Here is a 21065-nt window from a genome sequence, read left to right as displayed (position 1 = left end):
AGCAGGAACTGCTGGACTTGTCTCCATCTTTGAAGGACTCAGTATTTGGTGGTTAAGGTCAGCTAGAGATGTAAGCTCAAACATTTCTCTCTCGTAGGTGAAGGAACTGAATTCTGGGTCATTTCTGTTACATTTGAGTGTCCCGGCCATTCAGACATTTACGTTAAAGACTCTGCCATCAGCACTGTCCCCTCAGGCCACCTCTTGAAAACAAACAAAAGCTGGCAATGGTCCCCCTCCTTACTGAAAGCGGCAGCGGAATCTAGAATTACAAGACAAATGAATTTACCAAATTAGAGAGCAGGATATTCAAATTACTCTTATGATCGCTGCAGAGGACCGCGGGCAGCAAAGGAAGCCCTGCCTGAAAGGTACCGCTGCGCTGGTGACCCACCCGCAGCATCGCCTCCCATCCTGAGGGCTGCACGCTGAACTCATGCATTTTACTATGATTACCTCACAGCATTGGTGTCCAGCCTCATTAACCCACTCTCCCTCCTCCCCACAACGCCTTTTTTTTCTTTTCGAGAGAAATATAGCTTAAGGGGGTGGGGAGGAGAGAGAGAAATGATGTCCCAAACAGCTTCAACACATCTGAATTCTAATCCAGGTTCTGCACATTGAGGAAATGTGAGTAATAATTTAATTTAGCAGACTACTTTTAAATAAAAATAATTACAAATATATAAATGTGGAGGAGGGCTAAAACAAGCAGCACTTCCAGATAAAAATAATTTATCATTATCTCTACATAATTATTTGTTACGTCTTAATAATGTTCATTTAGCTTGCTACTGTCATAAAAACAACCTATTGATTTTAACAGGTTTTTCTTCAGTTTTCAGAACTGTCCTCTATGAGTTGCTTGTTTTGTTTATTAAATAAACCGCCTGTCATTTTAAGCATTCAGAAAAGCCAACAGACACTTTTCTAGTCCATTCACACTAATCCCTTATACCTGTGTAACAAAAGAACTGAAAATTTCTTCCTAAAGTGCATAGCAGGCCATGAAGCTCTAGTTTGTGTAAATTTTATGTCTCAAGTATAAGAACCTTATTAAAAAGCATGACTACTTAAACACTACTACAACGAAATATGCCTACCTTTTTCACAGGAATCCTCCTACGAAACCTCCTGCTGACACCTACCTTGTGTAAATTGAGCTAGGGAAAAAGATGAACTAAACAAAAGTCATTCTGCTGCCTGTTTCTCAGCCTGGACATCTTTGTTTAAGCTTTGACTTGGCTTAAATGAACGAATTAATATTGACAAAAACATCAACTAAGCTAATGAGTTGTTAGTTAAGGCAATAAACATGTCACATTAGAGTCAGCGCAGTAAAGAGGTAATTAGCCCTGGAAAAGCTCTGCTGATTGGGGCTGCGGAGATCCTTTGCTCTTAACCTTTGAGTCCATTATGCGGAGCAGGACAGGGAGCAGCCACGCTGGCGTGCATCCTCGGGACCTGCAGCCTCGCCCGTGCAGCCCAGGGCAGGTCCCTGCTCATGCCTGGCGCTGATTCGGCATCTTCTAGTGAACCTACACACTTGCACTACCACCAAAGAGGCAAGAGAATACCTATTTAAGGGTATTTTAGTAGAAGTTTCGGCCAACATGGTGATGTGATAGAAAAGATTCTACCAAACCAGAATGCAGCTTGTGACTGCACTTGAGCGTGCTGCTCCTGCTTTCGGAAGGGCTCGTCCATTCAATGCACACTGAAGTTACTATAAGCAGGGGGTGTTGTCTTTCTTGCTGGAAATCTGGATAACATCATACTCTTTAAACAAAAAATAAAAAATCTGCCCTAGTAAAAACTAAGTTTTGATGATTTACCCGTACCTCTGTTAGAAAAAGTCATTAAGAAACAAACCGACAAAAGCTCCTTTCATTAAAAATTAGGGTGCGACTTACCAGACAGAATTACTTCAAGCAGTAACTTCACAGAAATGTAGCTCAGGAAATGACACATTGCTATATAAATTTGTATTAAAATATAATCTTGTTCCAGATGTTTTATTCTGCATTGGTACACATATGCCACAAGCATATGGAAATAAAAAAAGCTGTACAGGAGGTAATCCAGAGAGCAGAAGCAGTGATTTTGTCCCTGGACAGAGCTGACCACCTCACCAGTAGAAGGGAGTTATCAGGAGTACCAAAACCAGACTGGATTTTTCTCAACCAGTAGAGAAGGATAAAGTTTTGGACACGAGTATTGAAGTACTTTCAACATTTAGCATAGAGATAGCAAGTCTGCCAGTTCTCTGAAACTATTTCTATATATCCTCACGGGAAACACCCCACGCGACAGCACACAGATATGCACACAAAAAGGCATATCCAGCGAACAGTGGCATAGTTCAAAATCTGCCTACTTTTGCATGTGTTTACTTGAACACTAAAATAAAGGTTTGAGTCTTTGATCCTTATGTCATTTTTATTAATGAAAATGTGACGTGAATACTAAAGCTTATCAGTTATTTTTAATGCACATACCCGCTTGGATTTCTAAAATGTCTTTCCTTGCTGAATCTCAAGTGAATTTAACCACATTTTAACCACATTACATCAGTCAGCATTGTTATCCCCATTTTGCCGATAGATTTTAAAAAATTAAATAATTTGCTCAGGAAAATCAATAGCACAGGCATGAACGAGACACTGATAACTCTGATTCCCATTCTCATAATTTGCCATGAGATCAAGTTCCAACTAAATAAAAATGATGGACTCCAAGAATATGATTTAACTTGCTTTGCATCTTTTTCTGATTTTACGTTAAAAAAAAAAAGAAGTGAAGAATCATAGCTCTAATTTTTTTTCAGTCTGCCCTCTCTCCCTGTGCCTGTGGGCACAGTGTTTTTCTACAAGAAATTAAACCAAATTGTGACCCTTTCTGGATGATTTGATGTATACCTGTGTGAAATGTCCACAGAAAGACAGAAATACAAATTTAAATAGTTGGGTTGAAAATCCATATCCCTTAATCCCTTTCTACTTCTAGTGCAGTGAATTTTTATTACATATCTTCTCTCATCTTTCAGAGAGGTATAAACCCAGATGATATTTTTAGGCCTAAATTAAAAACTAACTAGTCACATTATTTGGAGAATTTTTTCTAAAGACATAATGATGAAAAGATGGTCAAATTTCCTAATTTTTACAGAATTCATTTTCAGCTTTTTTCTTGGCCTTTAATATAATTCTGATGCTTAAGTTTTTTCAACTGAACTTATGCTAGGAGAGACTTCCTTTTTGCTGATGACCTCTTCAAGTTATTTAAGTACCATTCTCGCAACAGGTGCAATGCCTGCAACTTCTAAGGTAATTTCAGAATTGACATGAATACGTAGTTTTTTATTTCTTTTCGGAAGTACGGTCTTAGAGTATATAAGAAGCTAAGTAGTTATTGTGCATGACAGTAACAACACTGCCTTTTATTCAAAGTAAAAATCAATTTAGAATTAAATTTGAGTTGCTCCTGCATAAAGGAGAAAAGTAAAGAGGCTGAAAAGAAATAATCCCCAATTCCTACATGTCAGAGTGAGAGACACCACTAAAATCCCGCAAAATCCCCCCGGCAGGCGAGCTGCAGCGCTGGGGCAGCTGTCATTGTGCACCGTGTTACCAGCCAAGGGGATGCCTGGCTGGGGAAGGCAGAGACATCACTTAAGAAAGCCCGGTTGCTGTGCAGCCATTTTGCTGCAGATCAGACAAGATAGCTGCGAGATTGCTATCTACGGCTCGCGCTCAGGCGAGGGCTGTTGGATTGCATCGCCGGTTGGTCACTTTGCGCCGTTTCATTCGCTATGCAACAATTCAAAATTAATTCTCAATATTCCCGATGCAGTAAGATTTTCCAGGGGCGGCGCAGGCTGCCCTACCTGCCGGCGGCCGAGAACAATAGGACATTCGCTGTGCAGGCAATCGATAGCCCCCAGCCGCTCCTCCCAGCCGCTGCAAAGGGAGGGAAACTGTTCCAGTCACGGGGGCGGCGGGTGCCGCGGCGGGCCCGCAGCCGCTGTAGTTTTGGCTTTGCTCTTCCCAGGGCTGAGGGACAGCCCCTTCTATCGCAAATACTCAAGAAGTAACACAGCTTTGAAAAATATCTAGAGAAAGGTAGCCCCGCTTACTTTGTCAGTAAATTTAAATTGTTACTTGAGGCTCCCATTAGCTGAAAAAAGAGCAAAAGTTGGGATTAGCAAAACTGTACATTTAAAACGACATTTATAACTTGCTATATGTCCTTCTTCTCATTTATATTGAAAAGGTAAATGTTTGTGAACATACAAACGCTAGCAGGCGGGTAATGGGAGCACAGCAGAGACGGCCACGCGGCGCACGCCAGCAGGACGCCGCGAGGCCCACCCTGCCGTCCCGTCCCGCTGGCTCCCAGCCTGCCGCCAGCCCGCACCAGGAAGCAAAGTTTGTTCTGAAATGTATAACAACCTCTCAGGGTTTTGAAAATTAAATGCTTCCTAATTGAATGTGTTTCTGCAGCACATATATAACTCTGTGCTTTATTGGACAATTAAAATTTCATTTTTTAACAATACAAGGAAAAAAAACCAGGTTTTTTGCCTCATATCTGATCAGAAAGGAAGTCTCCTCATCCACTTTGAAGACTTAAAACCATCAGAAATGTTATTTAATCTCAAGATCAAGATTTCCCCCATGTTAATTATGCATGTAAATTCTGGAAATTTAACAGAGGTTTAACAGGTCAGAACAACCAATCCTAGATGCAGTAAATTCCCAGCATTTCTATTAAACAGCATAATATATATTGCTTTTTACATGAAGTGAACAGAGAGCAAAGAATATGCCTATGTGGGGCCAGACGAACACTGCCCCTAAGTTGTTTTAAAATTCTGCAAGATTTTGCATAATTCATTAGAAAGGGAGACAAAGGAAAAAGAAGAAAATGTTTATAATAGCTGGTTTCCCAGTCTTTTCAGTCTAACTCTGGCCTAGTTAAACTGACCTAACAATGCCATTTTTCTTCCTCTCAAAATCTGCAGTGGGGGAATCAAATGTGAAAGCAAGATCAATTCTGTTCCAAGACAGTAAATGAGTTTTAGATCAGACTTGTTTCAATTTATGGAGAGAATCCAACTATGCTGGCTTAAATGCATTCTTCCTCTAACTATGAAATTATATTACTGTACTATAGAAAGAGTAAACTACCATTACTTTAATCCACAATTTGTTTATAATCTAGCAGGAAGGAGAAAGCCAATATGACTCGGGTCATAACTGTGCATTAAACTTTGTATTTTCATTCCTGTTAATTGCATAATTCCATTAAACCACACTATTTATTTTAATTTAAATTATATAATGTTTTCTAAATAAAGCTATTTCCATAAAAATGATCATCATTTCATAGGAAGTATCTGTTTGTTCCATCACAGCACTGACCAAACTATACGTTAATCTTAAAAGTTTTCTCCTGTTACACATAATTGTAACGGATTTTCTTAAGCAGTTTGGACAACCCGTGACCTACGTAACAGTGGAAGATGCACAACATCAACGAAATAAGCCAACACAACAACTTGTAAGAGTCAGGGATCACAACTTAACCTTCTCCATAGCACCGGTGTATGATACATAAACATACCCATACGAACAATGACGTGTATTTTGTTCTCAACCACTGCAAAGCCACCTGAGCAATACATGGCAGTCCAGCTATTTTAAGTTGCTCCTTTCTCCCCAGTCTCTGTCCCCTCAATTTTGGTAGCACACCTATAGCTGGGTCTATATTGCAGCTGATGTCATCATCATTAGGCTCTTTACAGGGCAACCCAGTAATTGATTCCATCAGATTTATCTTTGGAGAAAGTAAAACCTGAGTGACCGGGCATTACCAGAGCAAGGGGTTATGTTTGCATGTACTTGAGTAGTTTTGAAGATGAAATCAAAGCTCTCCACAAGCCAGGACAAAGGGTAAAAATGTCTCCTTTTCTTTCTGGCTATTGCTACACATTTTGAATTACAACCCGTTCAAGCCATAGCTTGAAACACAAGACACTGGCAATAATATCTCTTATGCTAAACTGGTAGCTACAGCAACAGAAAGATAACCACACAAGCAGCAATTAGTTTTCCAACACGTACATCTCCGAACTAGCTTACTATGGTGTCAGCCAGTGCTGGTGCTGATGGATTGCTTCCCTGGCAGCAGCTAGCTGTGTTAGACAGTTTGAAATTGTACTCCTAGACAACGTGCCGTTGTCTTTACGCTGCAGGGGACACAAGGACTAGCTGAAGGACTGACTGAAAGAGTTGAGTCTCTTCTCCCTGGAGAAGAGAAGGCTCAGGGGACCTTGTCACAGTGTTCAAATACTTAAAGGGCAGCTACAAAGAGGACAGAGGCTCTCTATTCACAAGAAGCCACATAGAGAAACAAGGGTTAACAGGTACAAGCTTGCACCGTGAAAGGTTTCATATTGACATAAGAAAGAGTTTTTTTACAATGAGAACAATCATTCCCCAGAACAACCTCCCCAGGGACATGGTGGTGTCCCCATAGCTGGAGGTTTTCAAGATGCAGTTGGACAGGGTACTAGATAGTCTCATCTAGGCTCGCCTTCCCACGAAAGATTGGATCAGATGATCTTTCGAGGTCCCTTCCAACCTGGGCTGTTCTGTAATTCTATAATTTTTACTGCTGTTCTCCACAGCAATTTATTCCAACCAGCTGCAGACCATTATCTCAGAGACAATCCCCAACATGATACTCATCATACATGTTTGAGTTGATTATGTGCTCCTATGCCATAACATTTCACAAAGATGAATGCAAATGCTTATAAAACATAAAATTAAAGAAATTCAAAGTTAACAAGGGATGTATATATTTAAACAAGATTTTTTTTTTTCTTTTTACACTGTAAGTGCTAAGTACAGCCAGTTGCACAATGATGCAACTCGGTTGCCTATATGGAAAGAGCATATATATGATGAAAAGTTGGAAAATAACACTGATACAGTATATGTAAAACAAAACACTTCAAAATTTATGGTCACACATATGCGCTCACATACACGTGAGGACAGGATGTGCCATTTTGGAGTAGATGAGAGACTGCCCATCCAATCTTATCACCGTGAGCCACTGATACAGTAGCTATTAAAAAAGTTCCTGCTGTAGACAAGTAGATAGGGGAACTGCCCAAAAACCCCCAGGCTCCCACTCCCTAATTGTGAGCAGGCTGGACTGCATTAAGGATTATACCCTTCAACATACCCTATATTCACTGCAGTTTCCACTACTCCTTGTTATTCCATAAATGCTTAACCCTGCTTACATCTTCAAGCAATGAGTTCGCCAGGCCAGTCCCATGTGCTTGGTGCTGGAGTAGCACAGTGAGCCTGGGGGAAGAGAGAGAGAAGTAAGAGGGGAGCCCCAGCAGCACCCCGAAGTATGTTCCTAATGCTCACATGGCTCTGGCAGCAGGAGCATAGCTTGAGATCAGAGCCCTCCTCCTTGATTGCTGTTTTGACATGCAGCTGGTACTTCTCTGAAGAACAAGGGCATCAAAAAGACAACTACGATTTTTACACGTTTCTTACTCAGCAAATCCCACCTTCTTCCGAACGAACGCAAGAGCTCCCAGCAAAGACTATTAATTAAAAAAAAGGTCAAGAGAAACTCCAAAAGAGTTAAGAGAAATAACTTCCAATAATTATAATACTAAGCATTAATCAACCCATCCATTGTAAATCCAAATCCCTGCTAGCTGCCTCAAAAGCAATATTATGCTGATTATTTTTGTACATTTTCTCCCACATTTCTCCTTCCTAAAATGAATAAGCCTAATGCCTCACAGGTGTTTTCCTGGGTTTGCGATTATTCTTATCACACATAATCTGTAAGACGTAAAACTGATTCCTCTCCTATTCTTTTAAGGTAAGGATGCTTGGCTTGGCATCTGCAACCCTAATGAAGGAATAATGTTAATTTGTATGATGAATTAAATTAGTTTCTGAGTTTTTCTTCCTCTCACTCATTACAAAGGCAAGCACAGGCTGATTTATTGATTTGTCACAGCTTATGAAGCAGCAGTTCATAAAAAAGGTATTCTGAAGCGTTCTTTCTAAACATGCAAACTATTGATTGACAATGTTTGGGCACTATTTTCTTAGATACAGACACTGAACAGCAAAAAGCGTATGTGGCTTTGGTTTTCCCATTTGACATATGAAGAATACATATTTTAAGTTGGTAATATTGCACGTGAATAATGTAATTGAATCCTCAAACACACTATTGTTTACTGGTTGTTTAAGGCCTCTGTAACATTTAAATTACATTTAAATACAACTTACCTGCCATGTCAAACACCATCTCTAAATGTAACATTAATATAAGAGCAGGTATCAGCCATATAAAACACAGCAAAATAAAACGACAATATTTTGAGAATTTTTTCAGGGAAAGAATTCCTCTTTTCCTTCCAGCACAGCTATCCCAGCTAGAACACATGTGTGGCCAATATGGAACGATAAGATAGACTTCGTGCATGATCTGTCTTACTAAAGACTGTTATTGCTTGTTGTGCCATCAATGGCACTGAGCGCATTTCATCAGCCTCCCAAACGGTTGGCTATTTGTGCAAAATGGAAATTGTAATCAGATTCCAATAGAGAGGACCTTTCACCACCCACACCAGGAAGGAAAGAATGAATCTCAGATAATACATCCGATCACAATGCTCTGTGGCCAGAAAACAACTATTGCAATTATGAACCACAGCTGCAAAATATAAAAATTACCTAGCACAACAAACAGGTAAGCATCCCTTCTTTCGGTTCTCTTTGTTACCTATCCCTGGAGCCAGAGCTATACCTTCCTTCAGATATGCATAGTACTGGCAGCATCAGTTCTGTTTCTCTGACGATAAACTTGTTAATAAAACCCAAGCAAAACAGCTGTATAAACAAAAAAAAGCATATATATTTTCCTGAATTGATATTGCAAAAATTGGTAGTACAGAAACTGCTTTTAGATATTCAGATACTCATAGGCAAGGACTGTTGATAAAGACAATCCCTTTGGGAGACGGGGAGGCGAGGCGAGCCCAGCGGACAGAGTGGGTACCATCTGCTGCTGCCTTGGGGTGGCACACTGAGCAACCCCCGCAGATCTGCTCAGCACTGAGAAACGCTTGCCACTGGACTGCGATCTTTACATAAATGCTGTTTCTAAGGAGCGCAAACATGTATACACTCGCCAACATGTGGAAATAAAAACCATTCAAATTAACCATGGCACATCCCGCTAGCCTGGTATTACATTTACTCGGGCAGGTATTTTCTCCTTGAACTACAGCTGCTTCCTGTACATACATTTCCCTCAGGACATTAAAACACACAGCCGTAAGCCTGAAGTCATAAGAGCTTAAATCAGGAATTACACACCTCACAAATGCTGTGAAGTTTTCAGCAATGTTACATATCTCACCCCAGCTCGAGGAGGGGCTGCGAAGAGCAATGGGAATGGCACCGTCGTGGGACTGGACCTAACCCCAAAGGGCTGATGCTGATCCCTCAGGTCCCCTGTGCAGCACGAGGCACTTGGTTGTGCAAGGCGCATTTTGGAGAATTAGGGGCTGAAGTGAGACATGACTGGAGTGGGGAAGAGGTTCTGGGACGTCAGAAGGGAGCTGTTGTGTCTGGACCAAAAAGAGAGAATCCTACTTTAACTGCCTCTTACCATAAAACACCATAAATCGAGATTGCCAAACGCCACCGGGGCTGTGCTCTCCGCACCTTTCCATCGGACATCAACATGATCCCTACACCTGTCCAACCACCCATTTTCACAAGAACTGCAGAAAATTAAAATCTCCAACTTTGCTGGCATCAGCAGTGTTTGCAAAGGGTACCAGGGGATGGCATGCTCAGACCACCAGCAAAATCACACACATTTTGTTTTCTTAGGAAATGGCTAATGTGTATATCTCCTGTGATACTCTCCGTTGTCTCAAATGTCTGCGTTACCCTCACATACTTCTACATGAAAAACTTCCGTTCCTTATCTGTAAAATGGGAATAACATTGTCCCTTTAAGTTTTAAAAACCCCGCTCATATCTGACACATTTGTAGAGCAGGTTTTTCAGGATATTTGGTACTACACCGAACCTTTTATCCTAAACCAGCTTTCCCCAAGACCAGCTGGCTCCTGCAAACGCTCAGCTGCTGGCAAGGTGGACCCGAGTCCTGCCAAGGGAAGAATGTGGGAGATGGGGATTAACCCGTGGAGCTCGGCATGGGGCCTGTGGGGCAGCCAGGCCCCCAGCAGCAAGGCAGCAAGCGCTTCGTGCTCCAGATATCACGGGACACGCAAGTGCCTCCCCTCCCAGCACGCTCTCCCCTGCGCAAAGCCCGCTTCGCTGCACCACGCCGGCTCGCTCCGGGGATGGGCCCTCTCCGCACGCTTAATGGAGTGAGCGTGGGGATTACCATGAAACTGCAGCCTGCGACAGGGTGCGACGCACGGAGGAGCAGTGCTGAAGGCTGAGCTTTAGCTGCTTGAATTTACGACCTCGGCGTTTGTCAAACAAGACTGTGTCCCCTCTCCACCCGCACACAGCGGCACACACCCCGGGTGCTGGCATTGCTCACGTGGGCAGAGCAGCTCCCACGGCCCTGCAGGCTCAGCTCTCCCTCAGACACCTTCCCAAGCCTCCTTCGTTGGGTTTAGCCTCTCCCCGCGCCAGCTAATGATGCTTTGCTCCGTCTGCCCGCGTGCACCAGCACGCTGGGTGCCGCAGTACTGCCGCCCCACAAGCAGCCTGGAAAAAACAGGCTGCTTTGGTTTCTTCCACCAAAGACAAAAATTGTGTCCTCTGGTGGAAGTGTCCGCATTTTGTCCAGTATTTCATACGAGAGCCTGTGCTCGAACATCTGGAAACAGAAAGTAGATAAAGGTCCATGGACACAAATGTGGTTACCGCCGGCCGTCACCAAGACCCTTCTTGGCAGGTCTGACACCCTCCTGGGGAACGACCCGGGGCTCGTCTGAGCAGCCCGCAGGACTCTGGAAAGCTGAAGTTGCAGGAAAAAATACAGCATCTTGAATTTTTATTACTCCCAAATGGGTTATCAGTCACAAAGCTGAGCCTTCACTTATGGAGGTGTACGGACCAGTGGAAAACATAACTGACGGGGACTTGTGTGGCGCTGAGCCTTCCTCATAGTCCAAACACAAAGAAGAGAGATTTTAGTTTGCTGAGATACAACCCATCACAATAGCCAGGATGTTAAATATGCAAAAAGAATATCTTTGATTAAAAGTATGTAATTCGAATCACTCACCGTCTATAGGATTTGGGGAAAAAGGTGAATTTAATTTTTCAGATTTGATTTTGTTGCTAAAGCTAAAAAAAACAGATTTAAATTAGGGCATAATATCTGCCACAAAGATTGACCGTTTTCTGCCATACAGATTGACTATTTTTTCTAAATATTATCTCTAAGGCTAAGATATAGATTTTCATAAACCACCGTTTTTCCATTCCCCCCCCCCCCCCCCCCCAGCCGAACCTTGTAGATTAATTCATATAAAGCCCCCCCTTCAGGGACAAAATTCTGCTCAAGACACTGATCTAATCACACCAACTCAGAGACAAAAAGCACACTTTAGACTTAGTACACTGAATTTCACAGCACACTGACTGAAACGTACAGATCCAAATAAGGAGAATAATGTCACGAACCACAGGATCCATGCAAATCTGACTAGCTTTCTGTGCAAGTGATATAAAAATACAGCCAACAAAACGGCATGCACTGCTAACAGGCTCATTGTGAACAATAAAATCAGTTATTTGCTTTAATCACACTGTTGTGTTTTTGTTTAAATTAAGTTACTGAGCCAGTTTGCCTAATTTGCTCTGAAAGGCTGCTGTTCAGGTGCTCAACTGATTTATTGCTTCTGTAAGCGATGATCCCGAGCGCCCGCTCATCTGTATTAATTGCTGCTGCTAGCTCAGCCTATCGGCTCTGCAGTAGGTGCATACAATTAGCAGGGAGCGACCTCCTCCTCACAGGGGTTGTCTCCTCCTTGCCTGGAGTGGCGATTTAAATATTTTCACAATACGGAACTAATGGATCAGAAGACTTAGAAAAGGTTACAAGGTAGTTGATGGAGTAAAAAAAAAAAAATCCTGTGTTTACCAGGAGTCTCAAAATTACCCCATGTTAAATTCTATTTTCAGATTAAATACATTTGGGATACTATACAAAAACCTGTAATGCTGGAAATCCCAATTTAACAAAAATGTGAAATACCTGACTTCACACTCCAAGTAATTTTGTGCTCGCTTACTTTTTTTGTGTGCCTACATATGTGTAAAAATGGATTGCAAAGCCACAGTGCATCTTGAAAGGTAAACTTCTCTCTAACATACAAAGACACAACTCCAGTAGCAATAGAAATATTGTGAAAAATAAATATATCGCTTAGAAAAGGCATTCATAGGCTGCAGTGATGAGACTTTTAGAAGACACTTCAGAGTGGTAAGGCCTGAATATCAGGCAGTAAATAACACAAAAAAGCAAAAAATCCAAAATTGGGGAAAATAACAAAATGTGCAATATCTCATCCACTGCATACGGCAACACAGTCCCGCACCTGAACTAGAGAGCCGACCTGTAATCCTCATCGCACGTTGCTTGTCCTCTCCCACCCTCCTCCACTTCCAGCCCCGCTCCCGTGCTGCCCAGCTCATCCCCACCAGGTCTGCCAGCGCTGCCCTTGTCCTCAGGTTTGACAGATTTCCCTGGGAGAGGACAGAAGGGGACAAGGTGGACACACACCTAATGCAAAAGCTACTTCCTTAATGGCAAATCCCTGCTTCAAACATGGGTGTGCTAAATTTCCAATGTTATTGAAATTGTATTTCCTTTGAAAAAATAAATATTTTCTTCATCCTAACCTAATGACTTAATTGTTTCGGCTGAGGGTTTCCAGAGACATGGCTGAACAGTCTAAAGGAAGCTGCTCAAAGGTGTAACATTTTGCAAACATGGCTCTGTAATGGAAAAAGTGTCTTAACTCCAGGCAGTACAACCCTACACAATTATGCAGACACGTATATTTCTATTTCTGTTCAGAAATTTCACTTGCTTCCCCTCCTGCCCAACAGGCAAGAAGGTCAGCTGCTATGAATTTGGGACATCATAATAAAAAATGAAAAATGGTATCATGAGCCTACATTAGGAGGAACCTAACCGCTGGCTAGCTTATTTAATCCAGAAACCAGCAGAACTGGAGTGACTGCCATGGATTATGCAACGTGGTAACCCTAAAATTCGCTTTGGAAGGAGATATGTACATGTAGCCTGCAAAAACAATATAGATAACTCAATGCCATGAACATGCTGTCGCATATGACACTGATGACACTGACTGAGTTAAAGGGCAAAACACTTATCATTAATAACTATATTGATGGCAGATGCTTTGAAAAATACACAGCATTAACAACAGAATCAAGAATTTTCATATTCAGGACAGAACAGACATTCAGATTTATCAGCCCATTAACTTTATAAACACAGCATTAGCTGCAGTTTAAGTGTGATGTGGTGCATCTGTAATGAGAAATTCTTTGGGTGGCATTTTATAATTAAATATCTCATGAACTATTTGTAAGGTCAACAGAGATTAATGCAGGATGTCAGGCAAGGTCACTGCATGGATTTCTAGAGAATTCCACCCTCTCGAAAAGGGTCACAATTATTATTTTCTTAAACACAGTAAATCACAACGTGCACAGTTTATACAGCAAAAATTCTGCATGCATTCACAGTGCAAATGAAGAAGTAATTCATTTTGATAACTTATTTTGAAATAGAAAATATTGTGGCTTTAAGCTACATGCAATTTCTCTCATTACTCTGGATGACTCACAGCATATAGTTTCAGTATACGATAACAAAATATGATCATTAAAAAGGTATCACACCTTAGACTGAAGGGGAGGAGAGGACTTATCAGAAGTGGTTTCTGGAAACGTCGTCACACAGGTGGCCAGCAGAAAGCTGCAGCAGCTCCCAGTTCTCCCCCACCCTAGCATCGCCAGTAGTGAGCGGGGGGAACGAAGCTGTGCTCGTTCCAGGAATGGTTACAGGGCAGCCACCCAGCACCAGACTTCAGTCAGCATGTACTGCATGCTGCAGCACCAGCAAGTCAAATATACAACTTGAAATTGAGGAAAACCAGTAATTTTTTTATCTAGGTGTTGCTGGTTCACACTATCACTTATGTCCTACAGCCAGCTTTCACAAGACCAGACTACACCTTATCAACTCTTCGTCAGTTCTGAAGGGCCAAAAATATTTTATGCGTCACTGGAAGGCAAACAAATAACTGTATGCATTTTACTATGGTGTCTGAAAGTTATAATAGGACACATATCAAAGAGGAAAAACGTAAGTCTGATCGCGTACTAGGAGTTTTGCTTGTGCTTGTTCAAAGAACTGAGTTTCTGAACACCTGCTCAGTTTTCAAAGTAATTCCTTCTGCAGTATTACACACGTGGAGCAAAGATGAGAATGGCCTTTCAAGAAGTACATCCATATAAGGAAAAAACCATCCTGAGAACAGCATTTCCTGGCAAGTGATATTTACATTTCCAGCGAGTCTTCGCCTAGCCTGTCCCCCTTTGGGGGCACCTTGCTGTGGTACAAGCCCTGCACAGCTGTGCTGGGGACCCGGCTCACACGAGACCAGAGCAGACCTCCAACAGCACATGTCGGTCTGGGGCATCACGCTCATGCCCTTCTACTTCACGGCTATCCAAAAAACCCGCTCTAGGTGAGATGTGGCACAGATGGGTATGGTGGAAATGCCTCAAAACAAAGCTGTTCCCAATACCATACCTGCTGTCGGAGGTACTGGCATGTCAGGACTTGGACATGGCCAAGATTATGAGCTAATTCATCTGAGAGGAAGAGGAGTTCATCTTGCAGAAATTTCCAAAGACTTCCCCAGTTTTCCCTGCCTCAAAGAGTATAGCTTAAGAATACTTCAGGCCTACCAAATACAAATTCAAAGGGTTCTAAAACCCTTAAGCAAATCATCATCCCCAAAGTTCATTAGTGTTCTCTGCTCCCTCACTCCCCTCCCTCAGGTAATTAACTCGTGCCACTGAGGAAAGCCTGAACTTCCCCTCTCAGGCTTCCCAAGCTCCTCCACACATGCAAATGTGCCCAGATCTGAGGAAATGAACACTGTTGTTATGACCAAGTTTTCCAATTCAACTTCCTCTACTTGAGCAAAATATGTGAAAAATAGTAACCTCTCACCTCTGCGCAAATACGACATTGTACTGTGGGTTCAGGGCAGGTCACACCACCAAGACAGCAATACTGAATTTCAGCAAATTCTTATAGCAAAGGCTCTACGTAAAACGTGATGAAGGTGATCAAGTTTACTGCTAATGCCATCATCAACCAAAAGTATAACCCAGTATCTCCTCTATTTTTTTCCCTCCAACTAGTCTTTATTTCTGATCTTCCTCTGGCTTTTCATCCATTTCAAATATTACTTTATGGCCTTGATCTAAGTTTTCAGCATTTAACATGTCAAGCTTCATCTACATTAAAGACTGAATTTCAACTTATCAGTCAGCAAGACAGTTGCGCAGTGTTTCTGAGATTATGATTAATAGGCATTCAAAGCTGGAGTTTATAACTCTGCTAAGCCTAATGTAACAAAAATAACATGCAAATAGATAAACAAAGACACTGGAGGAAAGAACCTGTAAGGATAAAAGATGGGTCCAAGTGTCTCAGCCATGCTTCTGACAAAGTGACACCACCAGCTTCAGACTCACATCAGACCTGTACAAACTGTGAGAATGGTAAAGACAAGGCACTGTTGATTGAAGTGATCTGACTTCTTTTCCATGGAAGATTACACAACGTTAGGCTCAATAGCCTCTTGGAAGTGAAGCGTAAATGAAGCTCACTTCACTTGGGGAGCGTGCCGCTGTAAGACTGGAGAAGACAAAGCTGATCTCTGCTTCACCAACAGCTTCCAAACAATGTAGAGAGCACTCTGCACTGCTTAAGAGTCTAATAAAGATGTAAGCATCCTCTTATTTTAGGAAACTCTAAAAGACAACAAAGCTTATTTTGACCCTGTGCCCAAATATGAGTCTGGAAGGATAACAAGTCTGCCATCCTCACGCTGTAACAGAAAAGCAGGGAAAAACCTGTTTTGTCCACCTGAGAACAGACAATCCCTTGTGCTGGCTGATTCAGAGACATGGGAGTCTTCTCCATTCTTTCATTTCCTGATACTGTTTGAAGAGAGAAATAGCTTAGAAACTTAAACTGGGCAATAATGCAGAACATACGAGAAAACAAATAAGGACCCAAAAAACCCCCCCAACAACCCCAGTTAAAAAAAAAAATTAAAAATACAAGTATTTAAAGCAGAGTTCTGTATACGTGCAAGAAACTGTAGAAGAAGGGGAAGGAGAGAACTGCCAGACTTTTTATTTCAGTTTGCAAAGGGCTGACAGAATAGCCCTTTGCAAATTGAGAGCAGTGCATCTACAAATGAGTTGTATGAAGATGGCAGTTGAAAAAAATGACAGACATTTCCCTAGGTTTCTCAGAAATATGAGTTGGTTTGTGAAGTGCTGCACAGCCAACCCTACATATCCACACTGTCACAACCAGGACTGCACAGGTTTCAGATGCGAGGACCGTGCTGTGCTTGTGCTCTCTCAACCAGCCTTTCCTTTGCCTTTCAAAAACCAGTGGAAGACACGCCACTCTTCATGGAAGATGAATTTCAACCATCTGTTGCAAGGAAGATAGAGGTTGTGCCTACACCAGTGACTTCAGCAGTGCTCTACGACGTTCTTGAGCTTCTGAACGTGATCTTCTACAATTTAGTTGAAATGGCTGCTAGCTCAGGGCTGTTGCCTGCCAGCTAACACCCTCCTGCACAACTCCTGGGCACGGCTCAGGCTGCGTGGGCAATGGACCATTCCCTGCAGGCAGGCTGCACACCACCACCTTTTCTGGAGGCTAAGGGAATTTATCAGCATGGGTGCAAACCATCCCATGCCAAAAGGCCTCAACAGAAGGGAATGGTCTACAATATGTTTAATCTGTTAGTACAGTAATAAAGCTATGTTTACCTATTATTGTTATGCTATTACACTACCATGTAACTAAAAAGGCAGCACTTTCCCTGCACTTCATGAAAACAAAAACATAAAACTTAACATCATTATGAAACTCATTATCTGCACATTTTTGTTTGAAAATGAGTTGGAGTAAAAAAATGGCTAGGAAAAAACCAGAATGAGTTTTGCACCTTTTCTGACCATAAGTCTTTGTAGCCTGATACAGAGACTGGGAGAGGGACTACTTTCCAATACACGAAAGCAGAAACATAAGAAATTAAACCAATACAGAGCATGTCCTCAATCATGCTGTGGCAGACAAGGCCTTCAAGACTTCTTGTGCTAAATGGACAGAATACCACTCTGAGACAATCAGCGCTCCTCGGAATCATTTTTGGGTTTGATGCACTGAACAGTGCACTTTGGAAGGGAGCGTGCAGCTCATGCAACCAGGGTTCCAGATGGAAGGACAGTCCCCCTCTTTTATCATTACTACCAGTCCTCGCCGGTAACAGCTTTGAGCTGAGACAATACGCTGGTTTTCAATTATTTGGGTTTTTTCCCACTCTTCCTTCAAAGGCACTTGGGCATCAGGTGAAGACTGAACTAATGCAAGAGGAGAAATCCACTGCTGTGGAATTATTTTATCGCTAACCAGAGAGTGGATGTTTTTTCAGGCAATACTGGCAATGAGTCTGTAGTGCTTCAGAGAGATCTTACGGAGATGACAAAGGGGGCTTTTGCCAGACTCCACTTAAAACAAACAAATACCAGCATGCTCAGGAATCCGGCCAAAATAATTGTATGAACCCAGGGTGCTGTAGTTGCATTTGCTTCTACTAGATTTTGCAATATTAACATCGAGTAGTCAATGCATAGATATATCACTGTTTTAGATAAGATCACATTTACTGCTCATACTGAGGATAATTATATCAACGCTGCAGTACTGATTTTGATACAGGACCAGAATGTTACACTTTATATAGCATACCCTGAATTCCACTATTTTCTATTAAACGTATCTGTCTTTGATTTTTACATCAGACATCTTGCATGCTTCCCTGTGCCCTCATCTCTCATCTCCAAGTACGTTTTTCTATAGCCTACTGATCCACATCCCAAAACGTATACGTGTGAAGTAAGCAACCTTGCCAGTGGTCAGTTATAAGGGGAACGACTCCAACAAGGGCAAGACCTACCAAGTGCTGAAAATGAAGATTAGTCAATGGAAGAGACAGGACTAGCACTGACAGTCCTCTCCCTCTCTCTCTCTCTCTCCCCTACCCCGAGGAATGTTTTCAGGATTAAAAAAAAAAAAAAAAAAAAAGAACGAATTACATAAATGCAGTCTTAAATGCAAGCATTTGGGTTTAATGGAGGAGAATAAAGGATGTCAGAATTTCAGCAGAAGTGCTGGCCGAGGCCAGAAAGTGCCAGACTGGTTCTCCTCCGCGGTCCATGCCTCCCTCCCAGCAGCACCATTGCAAACCCCACACCCAGTCACCAGCTCCACTGCTCTGTTCCACTCACTCTATCAGCACTGACTTCTTGGCAACCTTTTATTGTGGTGTTGCTTATTGTATGTTCAAAATTTCTGATCTTTATCTTTTCCAGTGAAAGGATATTTTAAATGAACCAGTTTGTACTGAAATGTAAGTAACACCCCTTTCTGCCTGCCCCCCTGCCTCAAACACCAGAGCAAGGGAAAATAGTATCCTGGGTTACTCACACGTATGCCTTGCCAAGGAATAATTTGATCCACCGCTAGTCAGACCAAATCCCTCGGGAATTTGACTGGAACTACGTGGCCGAGTGAGAAGTTTTGGAGGTTCGATTTCAGCTCCAAATTCTGCCCCGATCACCCCCAGCAGGACGATGGCCGTGGCTTGCTTCCGTCTCTCTTCATAGGATGTAGATATCTTTTTCATTTGTGGGAGACCAGACAGACAACCTGAAATGAAAAGTAAGAAATATGAGAAAAATCAAAAGCAGGGATTGTTCTTTAATACTCCAAAAACATCGTGCTTTCCAGAGAAAATAAAAGAAGTTTCCGTTTAACTTAAATCACATCTTCAGGACTGTTACTGCCCTTACCACTGTTTTCAGCTGCTGGAGATGATTCCATTTTACTTCTCAAAACCTACAATGCACAATAGAAGTCTAAATACCACCTATTGCAATGGCTGTTTTCAATGACACCCACCCTTCAAAAACTGTCAAGATCTCACAGAAAAAGAGAGCCACCAGAAAACTGTCTAATTTTATAGTTTTATTTGTTCAGCTGACACAAGGTCTGTGGAATTCTGTGTTTGTCTACTTTTTGTGAAAGGCAATTTTATTTTTGCTTCTTGTTAATTTTACATTTGCGTAACAAGTTGTGGGTTTGTTTTTTTTTTTTTTAAGAAAAAGAAGATGGATTTTTTTAGGAGAACTTATTTGTATTAGATAAAAGCATCTTTTTGTTTTAGGATCCATCATCACATTCAGATTCTTACTAAATTTTAGCTAACAGTATATGCCATTAAACCAAACTAGTATTTTTGTACACTAAAATGTTACGTATGGTATATTTTAACAAGCATTCTTAAAAACAGTGAAGAAGCTTCATTGTGTTATAAATTTTAAATAAAACTGAAATTTACATCATTAGTCTAATATAGCCCAGGAATTTTTAATTTCACAAAGCAGATGAATTTTTTTGTTTGTTTGTTTTTTTGTTTTTTTTGTTTTTTTTTAGGAAAGAAACGAAGCCTTAGAAGAAATTGACTGGAATGAAAATACTGTATTCATTTACTCTGACAAGCACAGTTCACTTTTACCTATAATACTAACTCACAGCATGCTAGGAAATGCCCTACCATATATTCTACAAAAATAATGAAGTCTTAATCCTTCTTACAGCACACCGCTGGTAAACCTTTGCCGAGAAGTCGGAAGGCACCACCTGGCACTGAATGAGACTTATCGGGCTTGTAGATTAATGAAGGGTGAATTAACGAGTTGCACTGTACGTCTCTCTCTGCTAATGACATTCATGTGGCTCGACAGGAAACAGAACATTACCTACAAGAAAGCTGACCACATTTTAGAACCTGTGTCAGATCATCCTTGTTCAGGCAACCACGCTGCACCTGTGACAGCGATGTGCCAGCCAAAAGGGAGAGAAAAACAACGGAAAGCTTAACAATGGTAGGGGAGAAAAAAAAAAAAGAAAGAAAAAAAAAAATCAATAGGAACCGCCTTCAGAGAAAGAAGCATGAAAATGGACTGTAACAGGCAAAACAAAAAATGAAACAGTTTTCATTGTTTAGCAATCGCATATCCTGCTCCCACCATCTGCAGACACCAGTTTCTCATCAACATTTGCATACAGCCCGTTTGCACGTCACACCTTACTGCAGCCTCGCTTCCCCAGCGCCCGGGGCGCACAAGAGCCGCAAGCGGGTGCACGGCAGCTCCTGCACGGCCGCACACACCATGGCCCAGCGCACCCCGTTTCCCGGGGTGCCCCCCGCCGAAGGGCATCGCAGCCAGCCGGCGAATGACTGATGGCGGCTCCCTCCCTGTCCCTGCGGCCGCCTCTAGCCCAGGTGCTCTGACAGAGCCTGGTGTGACATCTTAGATCAAGATGAATTGGCACAAACTCCTGATCCAAGATTGTTTTATACCATTTAATTTAGTTTCTTCCCCTGCTTGGATGAGCACAGCTCTGGTTATGGATTTCTATTCTAATGTGCTGCAGCAGGCGCGGGGAGCAGGCAGCGGAGCAGATGCTGGAGCAGGAGACCGCGGGATGCTGATCAATAGGCGAGGCGCTGACCCCGGCCGCGCCGCCCGCGCCGGCCACGGCTCCCAGGCGAGGAAGAAAGGAAGAGCGAACACATGTGCTGCTTCCAG

General features: G+C 42.2%; 1 protein-coding gene across 2 annotated transcripts in view; it reads right to left on the bottom strand.

Annotated features, from left to right (window-relative positions):
* Window positions 1–21065, bottom strand: part of WDR7 (WD repeat domain 7) — a 132393-nt gene that overhangs the window by 50259 nt on the left and 61069 nt on the right. For both annotated transcript variants that reach the window (XM_009588221.1, XM_009588222.1), the window contains one exon: window positions 18898–19119. In XM_009588221.1, the coding sequence (XP_009586516.1) occupies window positions 18898–19119 (222 nt within the window). The remainder of the gene's footprint in view (window positions 1–18897; window positions 19120–21065) is intronic.

Source organism: Fulmarus glacialis, unplaced genomic scaffold (genome assembly GCF_000690835.1).
Source record: "Fulmarus glacialis isolate BGI_N327 unplaced genomic scaffold, ASM69083v1 scaffold5952, whole genome shotgun sequence".
NCBI lineage: Eukaryota > Metazoa > Chordata > Aves > Procellariiformes > Procellariidae > Fulmarus > Fulmarus glacialis.
Note: the sequence above shows the minus strand (reverse complement) of the source record. Positions and strands in the feature narration are given on the sequence as shown.